At 34.5% G+C, this 26,744-nt stretch overlaps 1 protein-coding gene across 3 annotated transcripts; it reads left to right on the plus strand.

Annotated features, from left to right (window-relative positions):
* The first annotated feature begins 1,052 nt into the window (after positions 1 to 1,052).
* On the plus strand, positions 1,053 to 26,264 carry gad1b (glutamate decarboxylase 1b). 3 transcript variants are annotated; one of them, XM_051112757.1, is made up of 17 exons: positions 1,058 to 1,401; positions 2,402 to 2,529; positions 4,064 to 4,126; positions 6,350 to 6,493; positions 7,916 to 8,158; positions 8,313 to 8,403; positions 17,514 to 17,626; positions 17,806 to 17,921; positions 19,302 to 19,381; positions 19,479 to 19,533; positions 19,783 to 19,899; positions 20,053 to 20,117; positions 20,214 to 20,292; positions 22,324 to 22,473; positions 23,014 to 23,121; positions 23,226 to 23,315; positions 24,733 to 26,264. In XM_051112757.1, the coding sequence occupies exons 2-17, from the start codon at positions 2,454 to 2,456 to the stop codon at positions 24,904 to 24,906; spliced, it is 1,764 nt and encodes a 587-aa protein (XP_050968714.1). In that variant the 5' UTR covers positions 1,058 to 1,401; positions 2,402 to 2,453; the 3' UTR covers positions 24,907 to 26,264. The 3 variants fall into 3 exon arrangements, with proteins under 3 accessions (XP_050968716.1, XP_050968714.1, XP_050968715.1); XM_051112758.1 differs by lacking the exon at positions 1,058 to 1,401 and adding an exon at positions 1,971 to 2,078; XM_051112759.1 differs by lacking the exon at positions 4,064 to 4,126 and having other exon boundaries at positions 1,053 to 1,401.
* Positions 26,265 to 26,744: the final 480 nt, after the last annotated feature.

A 26,744-nucleotide genomic window follows, 5' to 3' on the forward strand; every position in this document is an offset into this window, starting at 1 on the left:
ATGGAACGTTTTTTATTAAACGTTTTAGTTGGATGTTAATCTGTAATTTTTAAAAATGTTACAATTATTTTTGAATTTTCAGAGAACATTCAGAACGTTGCCACAATTATAAAATGGAATGTTCCCTTAATGACCACATAAAAAAAATCTAATATTTAAAAACTGGACGTTTTGAACGTTCAAGAAAACATTCAGCAATAACTTTTTCTTAACTTAGTCGGAACGTTAGAAAATGTTCTTAGAACATAATTTTGTTTATTAGGTCATCTCTATAATATATACTATAATATTTTGAGTATAAGTCTAGTCGTGGCTGTGTGTTAAATCCAAAAGTCTTAAAATGTATTTTAACCTACAATTTTTGTAAATTTTAGTCTCTAAAGTAAGATTATAGTTTCATAATATTTTTGTAATAGCTGTTGCATCTGTGAACACAATAAAATCTCAATTACGTGCACTATGAGGAAATAATGATGTGTGCGTTCCAGTACTTTTTGTGAAAACTTTTTTGCGCCTACAGGATTTAAATATTGAAAAACCCACCCTGAGAAATATTGACTAACTGCAATTAAAAATGAGTGACAACTAGCCCCGGTCTCTTTTCAGTGCCTGTATTGACCGAGTGGAGCTGTCCAGGTGCTGAAAAGGCTGTAATGATACTGCGCACTTGTAATTAACAACAACCAGTGAAAAGTAGTCGTCAGTACTGACAAGCGTAATCAGCAGAGGTTAAAATAAATTATCTTACAGCCATGAACAGAGCAGCTCAAGTGATTTTCCAGGGCGCTGCCCAAAAATCCTTCATTCAAGTTCAAGTTGGTCTGTTCTCTGTTGCCACCTCGTGGATGTCGCTGTTGTTATAGTTCCAGATGTATCATTTGGGTTATGAACTAACTGGGGCTGATCCACAAGTCATGCAATAAATGCAAAAAAACATTCTTAAAATTTTGTTACATTAAACAATTTATTATTGTTTCCGTCCAAAACAGCAACACGACAAAACAAAGCTCGTGATCTCTCTGTCTGACTCTCTCTCCCTCTCTCTCTTTCTCTCCCTCACCGTTTTCTCACTCCCACGGTATTTTGACGTGTATATATATATTTTACTCGGAGAATTAAACTTCATGTGTCTGATGGGCTTGAGTCCATATAATAATCCCGAGACAAACCCGTGGATATTAACCAGTGGAAAAACGCAGCACAAGTGAATTTTGGAGATTCTCCATTCGCCTTTTGAAGGATAAACCCCGAATCAAGAATTGCCGCTGGATGGATTTTTATTTTCTTGTTCACTCTTCTGGTTTTTTGATGTCAGGCGTCTAATCACATCACGCGGTGTGAAACATCCTGCGTGTGCCTTCGTTTTTCTGGATTTTATTGTGACACCTGTGACTTCGTAAGGTAAGCGCTCACCTTCTGCGTTCTGATCTAAATTTAAGCCTTTTTGTCTTGTGTACAATGTTAGGAGGATAAAAATATTTGAAAGAGGAGCAGAAACTGAACTGTGCTTTTTATATTCGATGATAATAAATGCATGTGCATATATAAACCATTTTCTGCCAATATTGTGATCTTACAGGCACTGGCAAAATAATGATCTAAAAACATGGTGTAATTTAACACCTGAGCAGCGCAATGATTTTCTGGCCATATTTCACTAACTCCGACAGTGATTGATGCGCGTTATTTGAAGATATTTAAAGATCATCTTAACTGAGAAATCAATAAGTCACTCTTTTTCTATTCATTTGCTCTCTCTGTTTTTTGGGATGCGAGTGTCGGAGCTTTTGACCTTCTGTAAAATCATTTGACACAAAGAAACATATTTATCATCGTCATCAGCATTTAGTAGTGCCTTCAAAAGATTATTTCTATCCTGACTTCTTCGCCTTTGTTACGCTGTGGTTGAAGTGAGCAGATTCTTCATTTCTGCGTTTTAAATGATTCGATTTAAAGACCTCGTTACAGAGCCAATTAAGTCAGACTTCACGGTCTGCTGCGCGCTGGAGCTCAGAGGGGCCGGTGGTGCGTCTGGAGAACAAGAACCGGACCGCCATCCAAAATACCAAGTTATATAGGTCGGGTTATTTTCGGAACTTACCTACAATTCTTTTCGTTATTTCTTAAGCGTGTTGCTTTTTTCCCTCGCTTTGGATGTGCTGTAATGTGCGCTGTTCTATCAGAGCGCATTTCTGAACATGACAGAACACTGAGCGCGGCGCAAGACAAATTATCCTTGTGACGGGGAGTGAATTACTGCCATTTCAGAAGGGATATCACAGATGCGTGAAATTATGCTTGGAGATTCCATAAGCAGTATATGAGATATAGGACAGTCTTATGTAGTATTATTTGTGCCATCACTTTTGTTTGGTCCTAATTCTCCATATTTTCCGTGTAGTGTGGGGTTTTTTCCTTCAGTCTGAAAGCTGTGAGGTGTTTCTCCTGGACTGATGGCGTCTTCTGCACCTTCTTCCTCGGCTGCTGATATGGACCCAAACACGGCTAATTTACGACAACCTGCCACAAGTAGGTCTCTCTGGATAACGCGTTTTTCACTTGGCTTGTTTACTCCGTGGGGTGGCGATGTTCATCACTGCCTTAAAAAACACACACACAGCACCGTGTGAAATGTCTATTAGCTGACAGATCACCACAGCTTGAGAGACAAATAATAAATTATCAGATAGATAGATAGATATTAAAACTTATAATAATCAGGTTTTTGTCATAAAAATGTAAATTCTTAAATTTAAATGTGTACAGATATAATACTACTAGTCGACTAATGAAAATATTATTGTCTTTTATTATTTGATCTCTTGCTCGTTTTTTCTGCGTATGATTTTAGTCTGTAATCGTATCTGGAGATTACAAATAAAATTATATTCTTAATTTTACTCTCGAATAAGAGCATCTTCTCCCTAAATTACGTGTTGCAGATAATTATGGTCTCGATCTTGTAACAATAGTCCTGCATTTTGGCACGTTTTTATGGCTGCTTAAATAACAGCAATCAGCCACCGCCTGCTCTCAACAGTCCCACCTTAATAGCGTAATTACAAAAATTACCCGCCATCACGGTCCAATTCACAGTTTCCTTTGTATAGGCTAGTCAAAATGCCCGAGTCAGGATTTTAAAAATGCATAAAAGAAACAGATTTGATCAGGTTTAATAAACCTTAGTGTGCATTTGTGAAGATATTGATGTGTAAAACTAAACAAAAAAGTCATGCACAAAGATAAACAATGCAATAATAAAACGACGTAGTATTATGAATCTATGTTGTCGAAAGAATTATGTTGTGGTGTTTTATTATGTGTGTGTGCCTGTGTGTGTGTGTGTGTGTGTGTGTATGTTCTGCGTGTTTTGCCATTATCTCCCTGCCAAGCTCTATCTCACGCTCACTGACCTGAGGGGCGCGCACTGTCTCTGCCTCGCACTGACAGCGCGCTCCCGGGCCAGATAGAGCTAGATCTGCCTCCAGACACAACCCACCCCGGAGGATGAGATCAATTTGCATCAAACTATTTATAATAATAACAAATCTGGTTTTGCATTTCACGCAAGCACGTGTGCCTTTATATAAAATGCAAGCTCAAAATGTTCTGAATATTGTCGTTCATGCCGTTTAATGTTGTGAGTGTGCGTTCGTTTTGTTTCATTGGCATCTGTCTGGTCACTAATGCTGGAGGTCATTCATGTATTTCGAATGGTACATTTTCTCTAGTCTCACTGTATGACGGCTGGCAAGTCAAACACAAGCGTTTCACTCAATTAATTCCGAGACCTCATTTCATGCCCGCTTATTTTAAACCGCCTCTTTGCCGGATGTGTGCCACCATCTATTAGCTGCCTGCCTCTCTGATAGCCTCTATTGATTTCTTTCAAAAATACTGAAATAGACACATAGAAGAAGAAAAAAAGCCACACAACCGGCAAAGACCTAAGGGAATGCATGCTGACCCTGCTTTATTAGGCGCACGCATCCTCACCCATGGCATAAAATAAAATTTGATAAAATATGGGATGTTGAACAGCTCTCCAAACGTCTCGTTTTAGCCTGCGACGCGTGGTACGGGGTTGCACACGGATGTACGAGGAAACTGGGCATGAAGATCTGTGGTAAGTTACAGCCAACATCATTTCAGTCAGGTCCAAGGGCACCTTTACCCATGCTGTTGTTGCTCTGTTGACCCAGGTGTGAATACATGTGTGCCCTAGATAGGGAGCAAGTGACTGTCATTGCGTGTTTCCATCACACCAAAGGTCAGCGAGCTGTTATTTACCCTGTAGGCTACTGTGTGAACAGGGTCTTAGTCTTTTGTTCCCCCACATCACCCCTTGTTCACTCGCATTATTATTTTCCCGACAAAGGAATAGAAATCAGCCCGAAAGGAGCCAGGGAAGAGGAACAAATATAGCTTGTGAATCGTCAGGCTCTGCCTGGATGGAAATATTCTCTCACGGTCAGTTAGATTTAGGTTAGGTTTTCGTAACTGGATTTGTTCGACGACGAAACTCTATATATCAGGAGAAAAAAGGGCTGCCGGTGTTGTTCTCTAGTCTATTAGTTTCCTAGTGGGTGGTTCTCTGTCTCTCCCTCTCTCTCAACTTGTCTTTTTACGCCACACTGCTTTTTATAGCCTTCTAAAAGATGTGAAGAGGATTGGGTGTTTTTAAGATGACGTCTGGGAGGATGTGGCCATCGCTCCTGGCGAACTTTAAATCGTTTCGTTCCCGTATCTCAAGGCAGGAACCAATTTAATTTCTTAAAAATAAAGGGTGCGATAGAAGAACCATTTTTGGTTCCCCAAAGAGGAACCATTTTAAAAATCTAAAGAACATTTTCTGCATTTGAAAGGTTCCATGGATGTTCAAGGTTTTTCAACCACTGATGTCAATAAAGAACTTTTATGTTTAAGAGTGTATTTAAAAACACGTAATGATAATTATGCACTGGTTACTGCAAAAAACACAAGAAGCTACTTAATACAATTTATAGCTAAACACACAATATGGTCATTAAAATTCTTTTGTACTATAGGGATAAATGGAACGTATGCGAATGCATAAAAAAAAAATTAAAATTATTTTTGTTTATTTCTTCAAAAATTGATTTTGATTCGATTTAAAGAAACGAAATTAGTGTCTAATTCAGTGTGTGAACCATAAATCAAATTCAGCATATATCAAGCTTAAACATTTTCTAGAGCATTTAATCAGAATGTGTTTTATTTAAATTGCACGGGCAATAAACATGCTTAACGTGCTTGTGAAGCCCCAAACGCCTTTGGTCTTTAGCGTGAGAGAAAACAGAAAAATCCATTTTGATAGCCGCAATAAAATCGTGTAGCCTATTGATGTTCGGCGCATCGCCAAAGATTTACGGCATCGAATAGTCATTAGCTCTTATCAGAACCGAGCCTGAATGAGAGAGAGATGGGCTGCACGGTGGGCAGAGGGGAGTATTAACGGGGTCTGTTTTCTCTGATAATATTGTGTGATAGTCCTGCTCAAAATGAGAGAGATAACCGGCACCCCGTGACCGAAAGACGGATGCTCTGAGGAAATATGCTGTTAAATATTGAGAAATGTTCTTTAGAATCTCACCAGCCATCGGTGACCCATGTTTTTTATAATATTTAGTAGCTCTAAGCAGATCTCCATAAATTAAATCAGTCAAAAAAATACAAAAAAATTTATGATTTAGATATATATATACATGTTTTGTATATGATGGTGTTTATCTTACACTCTTAAAAATAAAGGAACCATTGGATCAGGCGTTTGGGTTCTACAAACGCGAAGAACGTTTTTAAAAATCCAAAGAACGTTTTTCCAGCTATGGATTCTTGAAGGTTCTTCATGGAACCATCGATGCTTATAAAGAACCGTGATACTGTAAGTGTATCTTGCTTTGCCTAAACCTGTTTGTCCGTGATCGCGTAAGATTTTACAATACAATATCCTGAATGTGGCTGTCGGCAGTTTATTGAATGGATCATCTAATCAGTCAAGCGGAAGCACTGAAGGATGACAGACCCGAACTCATCCGTGTTTCAACAGTGTTTCATGATCCAACAACACACACACACACCCTACATGTACTCTGATGTCATGGTTACAGTAACACCTCTGAACCTCCACCAATCCATAAATAGGGCTGTCCCGTTAAAACTCCAACCGCTGGAATCACCCTTAGGTATAAATATTAGAGAGCGAACCTGCTGTTTAGTTGCTCATGTTAATCAACTGGTTGGAGATACAACTTTTTTTCCCCTTTAGCATCCAGAATTAAGGCTGAGGATATGTTTTGCAATTCTTCCCCTTGTTGTAATGATGCAGGTTTCCTGCAGAAGAACAACAGTTTGGATGAAAAGAATCGGATGGTGGGCGCCTTCAAGGAGAGCGCGAAGAACCAGATGTCGTGTGACAACAGCGAGCGCTTCACGCGTGCAGAGACAGACTTCTCCAACCAGTTCGCTCGAGGTAAAGACTAATCTCAGTCTTAAAGCTGTTTTCAAACGCTGCTGCCAGAAAGAGTTAAATGCTTGAAATAAAAATGTAAAAATGTACATTTCCATCACAGAATCTAATGCTAATAATATATGCAAAGAAAAAATATATATTTTACATTTTTCATATATAATGCAAATAAAGTTGCAATATATATATATATATATATATATATATATATATATATATATATATATATATATATATATATATATATATTACATTTTTTATGTAATTAAAAAAATATACATATAGTTGTCTTGATGGGCTAATAGAAAATATCAGAAAATATATATTTTTAATATATACTCATTTTATATATTTTTTTTTTTTCTTTAAATAAAGTTTTAAAGAAAAATAAGTGTGTGTAAATAAAGTTTTAAAGAAAAAATAAATGTAATATATATATATATATATATTTGCTGATTGGAGATTGTAGGATGTAGGTTGTTTGTCTATTTATTTATTCATTTATTTATTTTTGCAGATAATTTCACTAGTTGTCTCAGATGGGTTAATAAACTAAAGAATATATAATATATAATTAATTTTGTATATTTTTTCTTTGCAACTTTTATTGTGTGTGTGTGTGTGTATATATATTTTGCAAATAAAGTTGCAAAATATATATATTTTTTTATGTATAAATATATCATCAAAATTTATATCTATATTTTTTGCTAATGTATAGGTTGTTTATTTATTTTTACCAATAATTTCACCAGTTGTCTCAGATGGGCTAATAAACTAGATAAAATATCACAAAAATAAATTTTAAATATATAATTTTTTTTTTTTTCTTTGAAACTTTCACTATGAGTGTGTGTGTATACAAATCAAGTTACAAGGGAAAAAATATACATATTTAATTTTTAATATATAAATACATCAACAAAAATATATATATCTAGATTTTTTGCTGATATATAGTTTGTTTATTTATTTATTTATTTTTGCTGGTAATTTCCCTAGTTGTCTCAGATAGCCTAATAAACTGGAGAAAATATCAGAAAAATATAGTTTTAATATTTTTTTTTCTTTGCAATTTGTATTGTCAGTAAAACTCGTTATTTTTTTTTATTTTAATTTCAGAATTTCATATATATATTAATAATAAAGCACTTGATGATCAAGCATCTTGTGCTTCCATGCAAAAACTAAAGAGTTCTCATGAAGTAACTGATAATTTAATGTAACATTTTAATGTTATTTATTTATTATTATTTATTTATTATTAATTATCAGTTGTTTAATTATTTTATAAATCAAAACCAGGTATTTTAAAATTATATGTATGATTGTTTATTTCATTTGCTTTACATATATTAACACACTGCACGTGAACCAAAGATATGTAATATATGCTGACTCACATGCTGACTCGTTTCATTCCAGATCTACTGCCTGCAAAAAATGGCGAGGAGCCCACAATCCAGTTTCTTCTTGAGGTGGTGGAAATCCTCACCAATTATGTGCGCAAGACCTTCGACAGATCCACCAAAGTGCTAGACTTCCATCACCCTCACCAGCTCCTAGAGGGGATGGAGGGCTTCAACCTGGAGCTTTCTGACCAACCAGAGTCGCTGGAGCAGATCCTGGTGGACTGCAGAGATACGCTCAAGTATGGAGTCAGAACAGGTACAGACCCGTGAAACCACTGATCACACCTTCCAGTCATCACATACACCCAGTGTGACTCAGTAGTTCACCCAAAAGTCAAGCTTTTGCTCTGGCTGATTCATTTTATGATATTACAGAATATTTATTTGCACTTTGTAAAATCTCTTCTCAGGTCATCCTAGATTCTTCAATCAGCTTTCGTCTGGTCTGGACATCATCGGCCTGGCTGGAGAATGGCTCACCTCTACTGCCAACACCAACATGTGAGTTACTCAAATCCACCCTTCTCCTGCCCTCTCTCTGGGGTCATTTGGCAATAACAACATGTTGTCTGTGTTACATATATAAGCATTTCCGTTGCTCTGAGGTTATGTAAAGGGTTTGTTTGAACGCTGTGGCTGGAGGCGCTGTCTTTGTCAAGGCTGTATCGAGTGATGTGTCTGAATGCTGTAACCACCCTGCTGCCCTCCAGGCCTGTGAGATTGCATATTGATTAGCCCGTAGAGTTACACATTTCACTGCTGATATAAAGAGCAAATTGAACGGAGCTGTTCTATTGGACATTTCTGTCTGATGAGTCGCTCATGCGATTTGCAAAGAAGCGACAGTATAGATTGCACTGACACACTGAATATTTTTCCATTTAAAATGGCAGAAAACACACAGGTATGGGAGAGACTGGGGCTAGTTGTCACAGTTTTGTCTAGGGAATATTTTTTTTTTACTATTTATTTACTGCAGAGACACAATTCTTCAAAACTACCTTCATAGTAAATACTGTTCATAATGTTAATGGTAACATTCTGTAAAAAAGCTAGGGTAAAAATCTGTTACGTAAGTTTATATACGCAGTGAAAACTGGGTAATTTTTTTTAATTTTACAGTAGAATTTATTAGTATTTGAAAGAGTAAACAAGTCATTAAGGTATTATGTTACTTGCATTATTTTAGTGTCGTGTGTTAACATGATTGTACTACTAATTAATATTAATATTATTATTTTGAATCAGTATATATATATATATATATATATATATATATATACAAATTTATAAATAATAAATAAGCAGTATAATAAATATATAATATAAAAATGCAATTAATATTTAATATTAGTTATATATTAATATTTTTTTATTTTAATTTTAGCTTAAATTTGAGTAATTTTATTATGTTTTTGTCATTTTTATAAATATAAATTTGTCTCCTTTATTATAAAATATATATATATATATATATATATATATATATGTGTGTGTGTGTCTATGTAATTTCATTTTTCAATTCATTTTATTTCATTTTTAGTTTTAGTTATTTTAAATTAAACTTGGCAGCTATGAGAAATATATATTTATATTTTATTTAATGCCAGGCAAAAGATTAATCGCAATTAATCGCATCTAAAATAAAAGTTTTTGTTTACACAATATATGTGTGTGTTATTTTGGATGCGATTAATCGCGATTAATCTTTTGCCTGGCATTAAACAAAATATAAATATATATTTCTCATAGTTGCCAAGGCCACACTTCTCATTTAAATCTATTTTACCTTAAAATAACTAAAACTAAAAATGAAATAAAATGAATTGAAAATTTAAGTTATATAGACATATATAAAAATAAATAAGAACTACTAAACATGACAAAAACATAATAAAATTACTAAAATTTGAACTAAAATTAAAATAAAAATGGAAAATATTAATATATAACTAATATTTTTATTTTTATATTATATTTTTAATTTTTTTTATATTATATATTTTAGATTATATATTTACTATATGTATTATAGCATATTATTTATTATATTATATATTTATTAGATTATTATTTATTATTAATTTATAAATTGGTATATATATATATATATATATATATGACATGAGAAATGCCACCTTGACAACTAGGAGAAATAAAAAGCTGTTTATATTTTATTCTATTTCATTTGACATTTTTATTCAAGTAACGAGAACTTTTTTTATGGTTTTAGTTTTGGTTTTAATTTTAGTTAACTAAACCCTGGCTTGTGTTGAGATTTGATTTATCATGTGTCTTTCTCTTTACCACATGTTATTATGGTGATTGTTAGTATATTATACCAATAGACTTTAGTACTTTAGTGGGTTGGTATATTAACACTATATTAGTTTTTACTATAAATTTAAGTCAAATTGATAAAACCCTAAAATGTTACAGATGTTACAGATTAAAAAAAAAAAATTCACAGATTTTTTTTTACTGTGTTCGTTATATAATATAAATCACCCAACTTATTACCAGAAAGAGCAAGTGTTTGTTCAGCTGGACGTTTAGACTCAAAAACCTATACTTAATAAGCCATAACCATTCCCCAGGTGAACACTAGCCCCTTCATCCCAACCATACAACAGAAGCTGATGGGTTTTTCCTGAAGCTTATGCTGCTGCTGTTAGTGCAGCACTGAGGAGTCTTACAGCACTAAAGCACAGAATGGACTTGTACCGAATCTATTTAACAGCCCATTGATTGTGTGTGACTGTGGGCTGGTAGGAAGTGTGTGCCAGCTGGGACCAGCCAGTCGGAGAGCGCGTCCCTGCGGGCCGAGCAGTCTGGCCATCGCGTTTTACTCCCGGAGGCCATTTTGATCTCAGAGGACCGAGCACTTCATTACAACTGTCTTTCTTAATATAAATAGAGCGCTTCTTATAATAGAAGTCAGTTATGATGAAAAAAGCCTTGTTAAATAGCCATAACTAGGAACAATGGGTTTGGGCAATAGGGAATTACTTTGATTAATATCCTCTTCATAACACATATGATGAGGAAGACAGAAAAAGAGCAGAGCCAAAAACATGACAGAATCAAAGTTCATAAATCCATATCATATTTGCACACTCGCATTTCTGTTGTGCTTGTTTCTCAATATTGTTGTGAGCTGCCTAGGCAGTATTTTAAGGCTTCATAAATGCATTCCAACATGAAATCTGATGAATAAATCAGCATAAATATGTTGCTGTACCCCATTTTGGACTCATTTTAAAAGGCACCTATTATGCAAAATTCACTTTTACATGTTGTTTGAATATAAATGTGTGTTGGCAGTGTGTGTACACAAACACCTTATAATGATAAAAAAAAAATTAATCCCCATAAATCATAAGCAGTGTCTCAGAGCAAGCCAATCACAGAATAGGAAAATGTGAATATAAGAATATATTCTTATTAAAGCTGTTATTCATTCCAGAGCAGTGAGTGATTTTCTGCTTTTGTTTTATTGTTTAGCTCATATAATAGGGTAGACAGCAGTATAGGTACTGTATATTTTATGCTGCTGTCACTTAATACACAGATCTAATATAAACATGCGATTTCTTTCCCAGCTGTTTGACTCCACAGACATAACCTGTCTGTGTTTTTGTAACTTATGTGTGTTTTTAACATAAACTTGTGTGTGAAGGAGGACTTAGTTTAGTACTCACATGCCATGTGACAGCCGCTTTCTGTGTGCATGCTTCATATGTGTGCGCTCAGAAAACCTTATATCAGAAGTTTAATATGATATAGCTTTAAAACACATGATTTCAGCATAGACATGATAATCCAAACAGATGTTTTTTTGGCAGAGAATCTGTAAAGGCACAGCTCTATTCTGGAAAAGGGGGAGGGGAGCAGCAGCTAATTTGCATTTAAAGAGACATGCACAAAAACAGCGTGTTTCTGCTTCCGCTGAAAATAGGCATTTTCAAAATGATATAATAAATGATCTATGGAGTATTTTGAGCTGAAAGGTCACAGACACATTCTGGGGACACCTGAGACTCATATTACACCTTGGTAAAAGGAGCATAGTAGGTGCTCTTTAAAACAGCATCACATGTAATACACCTTTCAAGGGCATGAGGGAAGTTATAATTTCAAGGGCATGACGAAATTAGGTTAAACAAAACTAAAAATAATTATATTATTAAAAAACTGCATCTGCATTCAAAATGACGAAAATTAATAATTACAACACTGAAAAAAAATTATGCTTTGGACCAACTTACATATTACATTCATACAATATATATATATATATATATATATATATTATCAAGTTATTGAGAAAATCTTCTTTAAAGTTGTACAAATGAAGTTCTTAGCTTGGCATAAAAGAAAAATCAATAATTGTGACCCACGCAATGTATTGTTGGCTATTGCTACAGATATACCCATGCTACTTAAGACTGGTTTTGTGGTCCATAGTCACATATATATCAATTTATTATAAGTGTAATCAATATTTTTAAAATATTACTTAATGTAAGTAAATGTTTTGGCAATTATTTTACAACTTAATTTTACCATAAACATCTGCTATATTTGTTAGCTTACCTAATTACTATAAATAAAGTCAGGAATATTCTGTTTAAAAGACCTTAATGTCTTTTTAAAAATATGCATCATCTTTTCTGTTATATATTACCCCAAAAAAAGTAAATCCAGTCAGTGTCTGAACATCAACATGTGGAGTAAAGTAAAAACACTATTTAAACAAAATTGTTTCTTTTTAATGTGCTAGAGTGCTATTTTTCTTTTAGCAAAACTGAACAAAATACCAATACAGAAAAACACTTTAAACAATGTCATTTCATTTTTTCAGTTACTAAATGTTTGTGTTACAGCAAATCACTAACAAACTCCATACTTGCTTTCTATATATAGTTTATAGATATATTATTGTATCTATCTTATAGATCAGTGTTTCTGCCATGTTTCATATCAACACGCTCCTTTAAACGGCACAACAAGTCGTGTATCATCAAAGTTTCACACTTTTAATTTGACTTTGCTTGGTCATTCATGTACTTGGAACTTATAGTTATGATATTTCCGACTCCACTTTAAAGGGCAAATATAAAAAGATATTCCATGAGAGCAGTGTGATACTGTAAGTTCAGTGTAATATGGCAGACACAGCAAGGGCGTACACTTATACAATTGTTGCCTACTTCACCCTATATGTGACCCTGGACCGCAAAACCAGACATAAGGGTCAGTTTTTTTAAAATGAGATTTATGAACATGAATAAGCTAAATAAATAAGTTTTCCATTGATGTATGGTTTGTTAGGATAGGACAATATTTGGCTGAGATACAACTATTTGAAAATCTAAAATCTGAGGGTGCAAATTTAAAATATATTGAGAAAATCACTTTGAAATTTGTCCAAATGAATTTATTAGCAATGCAGATTACTAATCAAACATTACATTTTGTTATATTTACAGTAGAAAATTTACAAAATATCTTTATGGAACATGATCTTTACTTAATATCCTAGTGATTTTTGGTATAAAAGAAAAATCTTTAATTTTGACCCATACAGTGCATTTTTATGCCATTTGGAGTAACACACCATTAGCTTAGTATAATCTTTTTTTGCATTTGTTTGATGCACACTGACAGTCACCACAATTTTCAGCAGTAGACAGCTTGTAGTGTTTTCTTTTTTTTTTCTTACTTTGTGACATTTGCTTTATATAATTTTTATCACAGTATAAATAAAAAACATGCACAAGTGCTGCTGACATTTGAGAAGTCAAGGGGTGATCGATGTGTTGGCTGCTTTTTCTGTATTAAACCTTGAATTTTGCCCTTTCTTCAAATCTCATTCCTATAAAGCACCAATATGAGGTTAAGAAAAGCGCTATATTTGTATCCAAAGTGGGATGGTGCCAGCTCTTCTACACATACTAATGGCAGAGGTGTGTTAGTTCAGTAGATGAGAGTGTGGGAGTCTCTCTGGGAGGAGGATGTTGATTAGTGCTTCACTCTGATGCTCAAGCATTTTTGGGCCGCTCAGAATCTCAGGATAAACGCTTCTCCATCTCTCCCACATGATGCTGTCGTCTTGCTGCAGGGATAAAGCTGTTCTCTCTGCCTCCCACTGCTCACTGCCCCATTTTGAAGGATTTCACCTGCAATGTTTGAAAACGTTTCATTTCTTCACCGCTGAGAGTGTCGCTTCTGCTGTTGCCACCTTCACACACACACACACACACCCAGAAACGCTCAATAGAAAGGCCTTTGTGAGAAGAAAAGGGGGAGTGTCTTTGTGCCTGTGATTCAGTGAATGGACGGGATGCAAATGCTGCTTATTCTGTCATTATTCACTGTGACTAATTTAGACCCATTATTTCTCATCAGCGGTGACACACACTGACCGGCAGCTAATGGATGACACACACACACACACACACACACACACAGAACAACCCATACACCCTCAAAATAGTTTCACATAAAAGACAATAAGACATATTTACATGCAATTTGAGTTGTATACTCCCAGCTGTTTGCTGTAGGCATTGCAACATTGTTGTTTGTCTTTTAGTGTGGGGTTTTGAGACAAACGATTTATGACAAACGATTTGCAATTGATGATGCAGATATTGACATAGCAATATAATGGTGATATAATCAATGCATAATACAGTAAATGAGTTTTAAAAATTACTTTACACAATATTTAAACATAATTGAAACAGTCATTTTTTAATTACAGAGCAAAAATATTTTCTTACTTAGTACAATTATATATTTGATATACCATAAATATATCAAAACTTGATTTTTAATTAGTAATGTGCAATTTGGACAACTTTAAAGACGATTTTCTCAATATTTGCATTTTTTTGCACCATCAGATTCCAGATTTTCAAGTAGTTGTATCTCGGCCAAACATTGTCCTATTCTAACAAACCATACATCACTGGAAAGTTTATTTATTCAGCTTATTTTTTCAGCAAATTTCTAAAAATTGACCCTTATGATTGGTTTTGTGGTCCTGGGTCACAAATGAGATTACAAAATACTTTACACAATATTTACTCATAATTAAAAATAGACATTTTGTATTATACTGCAAAAATAGCTTTCTTACTTAGTATTTTTGTATTGTTTTTTTTTTTTCAGTACAAATATCTAAGCATTCATAAATCAAGATACATTTACTTGAAAAGCAAAATTACATAATATATAAAATCTTGTTTTCTGAAACATATATCAAAATTAAGTGTTTTTTTTTTTTTTTTATAAATAAAAAAATTTATCTGCCAATGCATGGAATTCAAAGAGAAAAGATTATTTTTCTCATTCCATATTTTTGTAATGGAAAACGAGACAAAAATATCTAATCACTGATCAGACAATCAGTAGAATCAAAAATATGTATAGATTTTTTCATATTGTTTATATAGAGCATTTAATTACAGTTTTGGTTTTATATATACAGTGCATTTTTAATTTAATAATATAGCTGAATATATAACCGATCCCAATATGCATTGTGCATTCAGGCAGATATTAAATTTCCTGTTGGTTTCTTCTCCTTTGTAGACACACATGAAAATGCAATTAGTCAAATCCAACACGTGTAAGGCCTGAGCAAGAAACGTTGTTCTGTTCATACGACATTATGACAGCTGGAATCATGTTTTCGCAGCACGTTATTGATGATTCCCCGTTATTTTACTGTCTCAAATCTTTGTTCCTTTTTGTGACGGAGCTGAACAATGAGTCTGCCCGGGGCTGTTCCGTGTCCTAGTTGTGTTCCATCACACGCTCATCCACTTTCGTCCATCCTTTCTGTGAATGAGATGGATTTGTGCTGAAGCGCGTTCTTATCTCGGGCTCACAGCCGTCCCCCTCATTTGTGCGCTGTCTGTCCCCCGTCAAGCTGAACTCTTCTATTAAGACGGACAGATAGCCATCAGAGTACTGACTCCCTTCATTAAAACAGCCTGAAATGAGCCCTTATCTAGTCTATCACAGCCGTCTTTTAATTAGCAATATTCAAAGCAGCCGGAAGGGACAGAATGTACCTCTGATGGAACAGTATGTGATGTCTGCAGGGACTCTGATTTGCTGAAGCAGTTTGTTGCCAGATTTTGACAATTTGCCGAAGCGAAATAAATATTACATAATTAGTTCACTTCCACAACAAAAATTTACAGATAATGTAACGTTACTCACCCCGTTGTCATCCAAAATGTTCGTGCCTTTCTTTCTTCAGTCGTAAAGAAATTACGTTTTTTGAGGAAAACATTTCAGGAATTACCTCCATATAGTGGACTTAAATGGTGCCCGCGAGTTTGAACGTCCAAAATGCAGTTTAAATGCGGCTTAAAAGGGCTCTAAACGATCCCAAACAATGAATAATGTTCTTATCTAGCGAAACGATCATTTTCTAAAAAAAAACAAAAAGTTGTACTTTTTAACCTCAAGTGCTCTCCTGTATAGTTATACACTGTATAATCTGGGTCCATATAGTTAGGGTAGGTCGAAAAACTCCCATCTCATTTTCTCCTCCAACTTAAAAGTCATCCTACTTCGTTGTTTACCTTTTTTTGTAAATGGCCTTTGACCTTCTTTGCATGTTTACTTTGCGATGTAGGACGATTTTAAAGTTGGAGAAGAAAATTAGATGGGAGTTTTTCGACATACCCTAACTGTATTGGCCCGGATTATACAGAGTACGCATGCGCATGGCAGAGCTAAACAAGACGAACCTTTGAGGTTAAAAAGTATATAAATTTGTATTTTTTTTTTTAAGAAAATGACCGATAAGGGTAGATAAGACACTTATTCATCGGCTGGGATTGTTTGGAGCCCTTTGAAGCTGCATTTAAACTGCATTTTGGATGTTCGAACTCACACTATTTAACCCCATTTAAATCCACTATGTGGAGATAATTCCTAAAATGTTTTCCTCAAAAAACAATTTCTTTACAACTTAAGAAAGAAAGTCATGAACATCTTGGATGACAACGGGGTGAGAATATTCTCTGTAAATTTTTGTCCTTAAAGTGAGCTAATCCTTTAATATCATAAATACAAACCTAACCATGTCCAAATCAATTTTCATCCCAAAATCAAAGTAAAAAAAAAAAAAAAAAAAAAAAAAAACATTTTATTCACCTTATTGTTTCAGACAGAACTGAGCTATTTTCTGTGAATGTGCGAGACTTCCGGTTCACTTAAGTAAACAGCCTAACAAAGTGCAGTAAACGGAAAACTATTTGCGCTACAAACCAGTGCGTTTATAAATACAATAAAAAATTAAATAACATGATAAGCAACAACAATTTGCAATATTTAGAAGCGAAACGGACTGTTTTTGTGCAGTTAAAATTACTAAGCAAATAAGTTTTGCACATACAAGTTACGAATGGCTCGCTGTTACGTTCAAGAATAGGTGGATACAAGAACAAAACAATTTTTCTAAACTGTAAAAGATACATTTTCAACTGTATAAATAAGAAAAAGCTTACTAAAAAAAATACAATTTCAGTCTTTCTGTTTCAAGTTTCACGTGACTAAACGTGGTCTTTCTGTGTGTTGTTCAGGTTCACATATGAAATCGCTCCTGTGTTTGTTCTGATGGAGCAGCTGACCCTTAAGAAAATGAGAGAGATCATTGGCTGGCCTAATGGAGATGGCGATGGACTCTTCTCACCAGGTAAACTAATCCATAACAAACTGAATGATGTAATATTACCATTACAAACGTAAACCATAAGACAAAAAAATACCACAGATTATGCATAAATAAGAAAATGATGAGATATTTTCGTGTTGGTTTAACTATTCCTTAGCACGTGTCATTTTGGTGCTGTAATATGATGAATCTGTTCACAGGTGGTGCCATATCAAACATGTACAGTGTGATGGTTGCTCGGTATAAGTATTTCCCAGAAGTCAAAACCAAAGGCATGTCTGCAGCACCACGACTCGTGCTTTTCACATCTGAACATGTAAGTACACTGTCAGTGCAGTTAAACAGAGGGTTTGTCTCCCTCTGGGGGTCATATTTAACACAGCCCTGCATCTTGGAAAAATGCTGCTGATTTGTGAAGAACACCTCACATTACCTTGATGCTGAGCTAAAAATATATTTGATATGTTATATTTCACATATGATAAGTATATGGGCCATTCTACAGAATTGGTCCAAAGTCAGAGTTGGAAACGTCTTGAAAAAAAGTGTCTTTTCCCCAAAAAAAAATATGTAAAATTGCAAATTGTATAATATCCAAGGTACACATTTCTAGTTCATTCTCATATTTCAAACTTACACACAGATTTTCAGACATTTGAACACATTTATCTCGAATTGATGAGACCTAACTACTCACCCCTTGTAGCTTATTTATGGGTTTAGCTAAAATCAGTCTCGGCCATAGACTAAAAGATACACTGTTTCGGTAGTGACATGAAAAATGCACAAAGTTTCTTAATTTACAAAGAAAATATAAAATACAATTTTTTACTTTACTTTTTAAAAGAATCAAAAATATACTTTTAAAACAACAATGGGGAAAAAAAATACAAGAATTATTTCAAAATCATTTTCATAAGCTGAAATTTAGGGGTTAGGGTTCAGGACATCCACCTCCCAATTGAAAGTACCCAATAAATTAGGATTTTTTATATATATTAAGCTTACAAATTTTTTTAATATTGTTGTGGGTTTCAATAGATTATAGAAGAATCTTAATAAACATCTAAGATTTGAATACTTAAATGCTTTTTAAATGTGTTTTTTGGTTGTGGGACAGCAGTTTGCGCCAGTTCTGTAGAAAGGCCCATTTTTAATGTGCATACTAAAATAACAAAAGCAGTCAGAAGTTTTGGTTTTAATGGCAAAAAGAAATATTGAAAATTTATAATTTAACTTACAAATCTGCAAAGGACTGTAAAAATTCATTTAAATATTCAATGTAATGTCAAAGACTTTTACAAAAAGCAAAATAAGCAAAAAAAAAGTTTTTTGGATGTGCTGTATGTAAAACACCCACAGATGTAACAGAAAGCATCTGCCTCATGTTTGCATATTTTTCTGTCTTTGTGGCCATTTTTTCTGGTGTTTGAAGGATATACAAAACGACTTCACCTTAAGTTACAAATGACTGTCAAAAGCAAAAACATGTACGTATCTCTACAAAATGTACATATCTTGTGAGAAAGTGTGACATGCTTGAGCAAAACAAGTACCATTTTTGCAATCAGCAGCCCAACATCATAAAAACAAATATTTACATTTCATTCAGTAAACATGGTGTTATTTTTGACATATTAGTGTAAATTATTTGGCCATTTGATTAAACAGCAACTCTACTGTTTGTATTTTGCAGAGTCATTATTCAATCAAAAAGGCAGGAGCAGTACTGGGATTTGGCAAAGAAAATGTCATTCTTCTGAAGACAGATGAGAGGTATCATCTCTTTACTTTCTTTCAAAGCTCATGTTTTATTTACTAGAGTCCCTCCCACTTATACCTCATTGGCTTATACCTAATTGTCTTGTTTCAGGGGGCGTGTTATACCTGCTGACTTAGAGGCCAAGATCATTGACGCCAAACAGAAGGTAAGTGAATGCTCAAGCTCACTGTGCAGTTCTGTGTTGCTGAGACAAGTGAGTGAGAGTATTTAACCTCAGTGCCTGAAGAGTTCAGCAGATCGATACTGGAGCAGGTATTCTCAAGCTGATGGATGATTTGACCTTTAAGTACTAATTTTAAGTCTCTCTGTTAATAAAGTGAGAGCTTGCGGTTAGGGCACTATCTCTAGGCCATGTACTATCAACAGTGGATGTGATTTTAAATGTTTATTTTAGGGTTACGTTCCACTGTTTGTGAACGCGACGGCTGGTACCACAGTATATGGAGCATTCGATCCCATCAATGACATTGCAGACATCTGCGAGAAGTACAACCTGTGGTTACATGTGGATGTAAGTTTGACTTGCATATACATGCATTTCCAATGAGTGCTTTCAATATTATCTGAAATGGTAATTCAATAGATTAATATAATAAATGGAGCACTGAATAAATTAATAAATAGATCTTAAAACAGTCAGTCAGTGGTGTTTGTACATCTCCAGGGTGCATGGGGCGGAGGACTGCTGATGTCCAGGAAACACAGACACAAGCTAAGCGGCATTGAGAGGTATGTACAAATCACACGAGATGAGGTGCCAAATTGACTGTTCATCACATTAAAGGTGCAGTGTGACCTGAAAACCCACTTGTCTGTTTGTTTCAGAGCAAACTCAGTCACGTGGAATCCTCATAAGATGATGGGTGTACCATTGCAATGTTCAGCTATCCTGGTTAGAGAAAAGGTGAGTCTTTGACCCATAAAAACACACAAGGACATACACATTTAGGGTTCATCATAAGGCCCCATTTACCTTTTAACATTTTGTTTTAATGTTAAGTTTAAACATTTACTTTTGAAAAAGCCCATCTATATACACTACTTTTTAAAAATTTAGTGGTCAGTAAAATTTTTTTAGGGGTTCAAAGCCATAGCACTGAAACCCTATTGTAATTGTCAGAGTGGACAAGGATCAGCAATCGCCACGTAAAACTGATTGGCCAGACCAAACTGTAAGTCGTAGAGACTTGAAATTTTGAGAGATGGTAGTACTCCCTCCATCTACAGTGTCACCAAGGCTCGCTCCAATCGGCCCGACGGGGGAGCTACAGCAATCAAAAGTATGAAATCGGTCATAAATCCTAAAAAGCTCATCGCAGCCTAAAGTATCTTACGTGAAAAAAAGTTGATCTTTCAAGTCCCTGACGCAAAGAGATGCCACAACGTTCGAAAGGGGCAGGGCAGGGCTATAACTTTTGAATGGAATGAGATATCTTCGCCAAACTCACGACACATATGTAAGAGCTGAATCTGAGGTCACATCAAAAAAACGTGGAGCTTGGCCACTTGGTAGTGCTATAAGAAGGAAAAAACAGAAAAAGTGCAAGTTCCTATGAGGACATTTGCATACCTAAAAAAAAAAAATGGCCGCCATAGGCCGATTAACTTACAGCACCTATTAGACAAGATTAATGGTTAAGAAATTTGAAAGAAATCAGCCACTGGGAGGCGATATAGCATTCTTCAAGGGCATAAGGGATTGTATATTGTACGTTTTTTATACATACGCACAATATTTGTATCATACAATAGAACTCCTCATTCCAAACAACCGTTCAGAACCACTGGTGTCAGTTAAACCATTATTTAAATGCTTGAGATGTGAAAAACCTACTTTTGTGAACTAGTCCTAGGGTTTTTTGCTCAATCTGGAAAAAACACTGCAGTACAATTTTTTGGACTCTCCAGGTCAATAATTCTCAAAAAAATTTAATTTTACCCTTTGGGAAGCTATAATGGGGTCGTTTAGAAAAGGGGCCTGTCCAAATATACCCATAACCCTATAAAGCCTAAACAAAAACTTCATGAAACCTGGTGAGCACATGCAACAACAATTCTAAACAAGCATGCAAAGTTTTAGGGAGATCGGACTATAGATCCCACTATAACAGTCATAAATGTTAAAAATCATAATATTTCTATGGCAAATTACCTGTATTTCCCAAAAATGCTTTTTGAAATCATTGATTTAGTTGGTTACAGGCTTGCTAAATAATATGTAATGTCTTTTTTTAATGTGCTTAAATGCCTTAAAGCGCTTGAACCCCGGTAATCGCTGCTTGCAGCTATATTTCTAATTAAAATTATTACTTTTATTCAACAAGGACTAAATAAATTGATCAAAAGTGACAATAAAGACATTTTTATTACTACAAATGATTTCTGTTTTAAATAAATCTTTTGAACTCTCTAATCGTCAAATATACTGAAAAAATTATCATGGTTTCCATAAAATATGAAACAGCACAACTGAATTCAACAGTGATAATAATCAGAAATGTTTCTTGAGCAGCAAATCAGCACATTAGAATGATTCCTGAAGGATCATGTGACAATAAAGCCTGGAGTAGTGATGCTGAAAATTCAGCTTGAAATCACATTACATTTTACAATATATTTACACAAAAAACGGCTTTTTTAAATTGCAATAATATTTCACAATATTACAGATTTTAATATATTTTACTGTATTTTTGATCAAATAAACACAGCCTTGGGGAATATTAGAGACTTCTTTCAAAAACATTAAAAATCTTACTGACCCCAAACCTCTCAACAGTAGTGTGCATCTACAAGTCTACAATCTTGGATATGCAATTACACACCTTACTTATTTGGATAAATTTGTCTGCTTAATGAATACATGTAGATCAAGTGAAGTCAATGCATTTAAAGTTTAGTTACACAGCTATTGATCACAGAAGATGTGTTTCAGGGCATTCTGCAAGGCTGCAACTCCATGTGCGCTGGATACCTCTTCCAACCAGACAAACAGTACGATGTGACCTACGACACCGGCGACAAGGCCATCCAGTGTGGCAGACATGTAGACATCTTCAAATTTTGGCTCATGTGGAAGGCCAAGGTGGGTCAAAATGGCTGCTGTTATGTAAAGTCAAGTCCAACTTATTTATATAGAGCTTTTCACTTGCTTCAAAAGCAGCCTCACAGAAAATCATGATGTTATATCTTAATACTTTCATGCTTATAGTTGCATTTAGCAGATTAGAGCTGGGCGATAATATAGTTTACATTTTGCGACAAAATTAACAATTAAGCAGGCATTTGCAAGTATATATGAGTAAATTGCATGTTTGCAGATAAAGTTGGACATGCTTATATATCCAGCTATATATAAAGAGCTGGGTGATAACAAGAGTCACATTTTGAGATCTGCTTTAAACTATATATTACTTTATGCAAGTCTGCAGTATATATGCGAAAAAAGTGTATATATGCAATAATAGTTTACATTTTTGCAACAATATAAAAAAACACACAGCCAAAATACAGTAAATTTTCTTAATATATATTACCTGAGTATATTGTACTATGTGGCTAAAGCAATAAGTATTTGCTGAGAAACACCCATTTTTATTCTGACTGGTAACTTTTATCCGTGTAGGGCACAATTGGGTTTGAGCAGCACATTGACAGATGTCTGGAGCTTTCTGAATATCTCTACAATAAAATCAAGAACCGTGAGGGATATGAAATGGTCTTTGAGGGCCAGGTTTGTATTTGGCACACACATATTTCTGTACAGTATAGATTGAAACTGCTTATCTAATACTGAATGTAATGACTTTTCTTATTGCTTTCTTTTGTCTTCTGCAGCCCCAGCACACAAATGTTTGCTTCTGGTATATTCCGCCAAGCATGCGTGGCATGCCAGATGGAGACGAACGAAGGGAGAAACTACACAGGGTACTTCTTCTCATTTCAGTTATCCAAAGCGAGAGTAACATGCACATAAACTGGTAGCGATGGGTGCTTTTGAAACACTGCTTCACAAAACTTCAAAACAAATATTTTGTTTCGATTCATTGCTTTGGAGCTTTCATCAAACAGTCATGAGATTTCAAATGAGGCTTTGTTGCCTTAAACTGTTTTAAGCATTTTAAAACTCCTAGGGTTCACAGCTATAAACAAAAATAAAGAGTCCAAAAGAGGGTTTGCCATAGAAGAACCACAAAGAATCATTTAGTTCAAAACTTAAATACATATCCCATCCAATATGTAGATGAGTTGGTTTCTTCATTGGAACAGATTTGGAGAAATGTAGCATTACATCACCTGCTCACCAATGGATGCACTGCAGTGAATGGGTGCCGTCAGAATAAGAGTCCAAACAGCTGATAAAAACATCACAATAATCCACACCACTCCAGTCTATCAATTAACATCTTGTGAAGTCAAAAGCTGCATGTTTGTAAGAAACAAAGTCATCATTAAGAGGTTTTTTTAACTTCACACTGCTATTTCCAGTTACTTTTCAGCTGCTTTCTTCAGTGAAAAAGTAATTTTGTCTGAATCAGAACAGAAATATGCACAGATCAAGCCAAAACAACTCTAAACAAAAATGTTGGTGGATTTTGATGCGAGAGACAACAAGGAGATGGACTTTTTCACTGGAGAAACGTATGTATTATAAACTGGTATTTTGGCCAGAAGCAGTGGTTTAAAGTTAAAACAAGATGTTAATTGGTAAACTGGAGTGGTGTTCATTACTTGGGGGTTATTGTGATGTTTTTATCAGCTGTTTGGACTCTCATTCTGACGGCACCCATTCACCTCACGGGTGAGTAAGCGATGGAATGGAACATTTTTCCAAATCTGTTCCCATGAAGAAATAAACTCATCTACATCTTGTATGGTCTGAGGGTAAGGAAATTGTCTGCTAATATTAAGGTGAGACACTGCAGGTGAATAGGGTACAAAAAAATTAACTAATAGTTATCGCCTTGCTTGCCCAGTTGATTGATTACATTGTTAATTGCAAACATTTTTTGTATTACAAGTTTTCTAGAATATTATGTTTAAATATGCAAATGAGGCATTATTTAATGAAATATGTGCTAATTTGCATACGTTTCTAGTACAAAAATCTAAACACTGGATGAAGTCAGTTTTAAAATTCCTGTTTAATTTTTTTGACATATTTGAGTCAAATGTTTTTACAGAGGGAATTTTGGGAATATCATTTTTGTCACTTTTGGGAGGAATAAATTGTTGTACATAATTAAGCAAACAAATCCCTCTGCAAAAACCTTTATGATATAGACAGGAATAAAAATTTTAAAATTAGACAAGCTGAGTCATAATTACTCTGTCTCCCCTGCAGGTGGCGCCGAAGATCAAAGCAATGATGATGGAGTGCGGCACAACCATGGTAGGATACCAACCGCAGGGAGACAAGGTCAACTTCTTCCGAATGGTCGTCTCCAATCACGCCGTCACCAAGTCTGACATCGACTTCCTCGTCGATGAGATCGAGAGGCTGGGTCACGACCTGTGAGAGCGGACAACTGCAGCTCTGTGTCTGTATTCAAGGCTCAGGCATCTCGCCAGGACAGTCGCTCGGTCTACACATTTAATGGCTATGTTTCGACGTCGTATCGTGGTCCAATATGTTCTATCCTTCTTCTCAATGTCTTTAGATCTTTAACTTACAGATTACGTAGCTACACGGCCACCTTATAAGCATAGTTTAAATCCATTGGGATCATGTGTAACAGTCGGTGCTTGGGTTTGTAAATACAATATAAAGACAAGCAAAGACGCACCACCCTTTTAATGAAGCTCGAACCCCTTTCTGTGTAGTAGTGGGGTCTCTGTGTGTAAACCAGTGGTTGATCTGTATTTAAGTGTTGTGTTTCCTAAACTAACCTTGTAGTAGGTCATGTAAAGTGTTTAATCAACACCTTTGTGAGGTGAAACATAAGTATACAATTTTCAGTTTGAAATGTACTAATATAAATCTATAAACAAAGACTTTATATTGTGAGCCAGCGGTGTTCAAAGGTATTTCTCCCATTTGTTACGGTTCTATATAAGTTATATATAATCAAACAGGTTTAGGCTAATGTTTATGGTCCAGTAGTGTACTCGTGAGCCAAAGACAGAACTAGTGCCATACATTTTACAATGTACTCAATATCCTTTGAAATAAGCAAGCATATAAATTATAGTATAAATCTATACACATTTATATAAATATGAATATATTGTATATGTTTGTCGTTCAGGCCCTTAACTCCGTGCAATCAGTGTGTCAGTGTTCTAATGTGATTGTGTATCTTTGACTGAATGTTATAAGCAATCCTATCAATTATCTGAAGGTAGTTAGTTGCCAGATGTATATTACTAATTATTGATATTCAACTCAGGCGATTATAGCATCATATTTAAAAAAAGAGAAGAAATAACAAAAGAAAACAAAAAGCACAAACTGAGAAGGAAAGCTAGAAATGTCCTCAGGATGCTGGAAGATTGTGTTCATATTAATATTTATTACAAGTTTATTGATATGCTGTATTTAGATTCAGCTGTTGTCTTTGGAACATGTGAAAGATGACTGTTTATTTCATGTTCTCTATTCGTTTCAAGTGTTTTTGACAAATGCACAATAATCTTTTTCCTCTATCGCTGTAAATTGTTGACTGTATATGTTGAATGTGAGGAGGTTCATCTGGTCTCCTCAGTACGGCTGGCACTTTAAAATGCAATCACATTATATGTAAACTGTTATTAACACGTGTTCACGGCACAATAAACGCTATTAAAGTATAAGAATGTTCTGTTAGTCGTCTTTTTAAAATGTAAAATCTTGCACATTTATTTTGAAGCGTATAATAAACTTGCACTTCACACTGAGTTTGTTTGTGTTTTCTTTTATTTCGTTCTTTTTTTTATGTGTCATAATGACAAAATATATATGTAAACTACCAGTCAAAAGTTTTTGAACAGTAATATATTTAATGTTCTTTAAAGAAGTCTCTTCTGCTCACCAAGCATTTATTAGATCCAAAGTAGAGGAAAAACAGTGGTTTTCTATTTAAATATTTTTTTAAATGTAATTTATTCCTGTGATTTCAAACCTGAATTTTTAGCATCATTACTCCAGTCACATGATCCTTCAGAAATCATTCAAGTATTCTGATTTGCTGCTCAAAAACATTTATTATGATTATGTTGACAAGCATACATTTTTTTAGGTTTCTTTGATGAATAGAAAGTTCAGAAGACCAGCATTTATCTGAAATAGAAATCTTTTGTTACATGTTTTTATCATATTGTTTGATCAATTTAAAGCATCCATGCTAAATAAAAGTACTAATTTTCATAATTTATTTC

The sequence above is a fragment of the Labeo rohita genome, chromosome 6 (genome assembly GCF_022985175.1).
Source record: "Labeo rohita strain BAU-BD-2019 chromosome 6, IGBB_LRoh.1.0, whole genome shotgun sequence".
Taxonomy (NCBI): Eukaryota; Metazoa; Chordata; class Actinopteri; order Cypriniformes; family Cyprinidae; genus Labeo; species Labeo rohita.

What these genes read in the sequence shown, in the direction of transcription:
- gad1b (XM_051112757.1), top strand. Translation starts at nt 2,454, where the DNA reads ATGGCGTCTTCTGCACCTTCTTCCTCGGCTGCTGATATGGACCCAAAC. An exon ending in CTCCAACCAGTTCGCTCGAG is followed by an intron (nt 6,494 to 7,915) that starts GTAAAGACTAAT and finishes GTTTCATTCCAG; the next exon opens with ATCTACTGCCTGCAAAAAAT. An exon ending in GAAGGGAGAAACTACACAGG is followed by an intron (nt 23,316 to 24,732) that starts GTACTTCTTCTC and finishes TCTCCCCTGCAG; the next exon opens with GTGGCGCCGAAGATCAAAGC.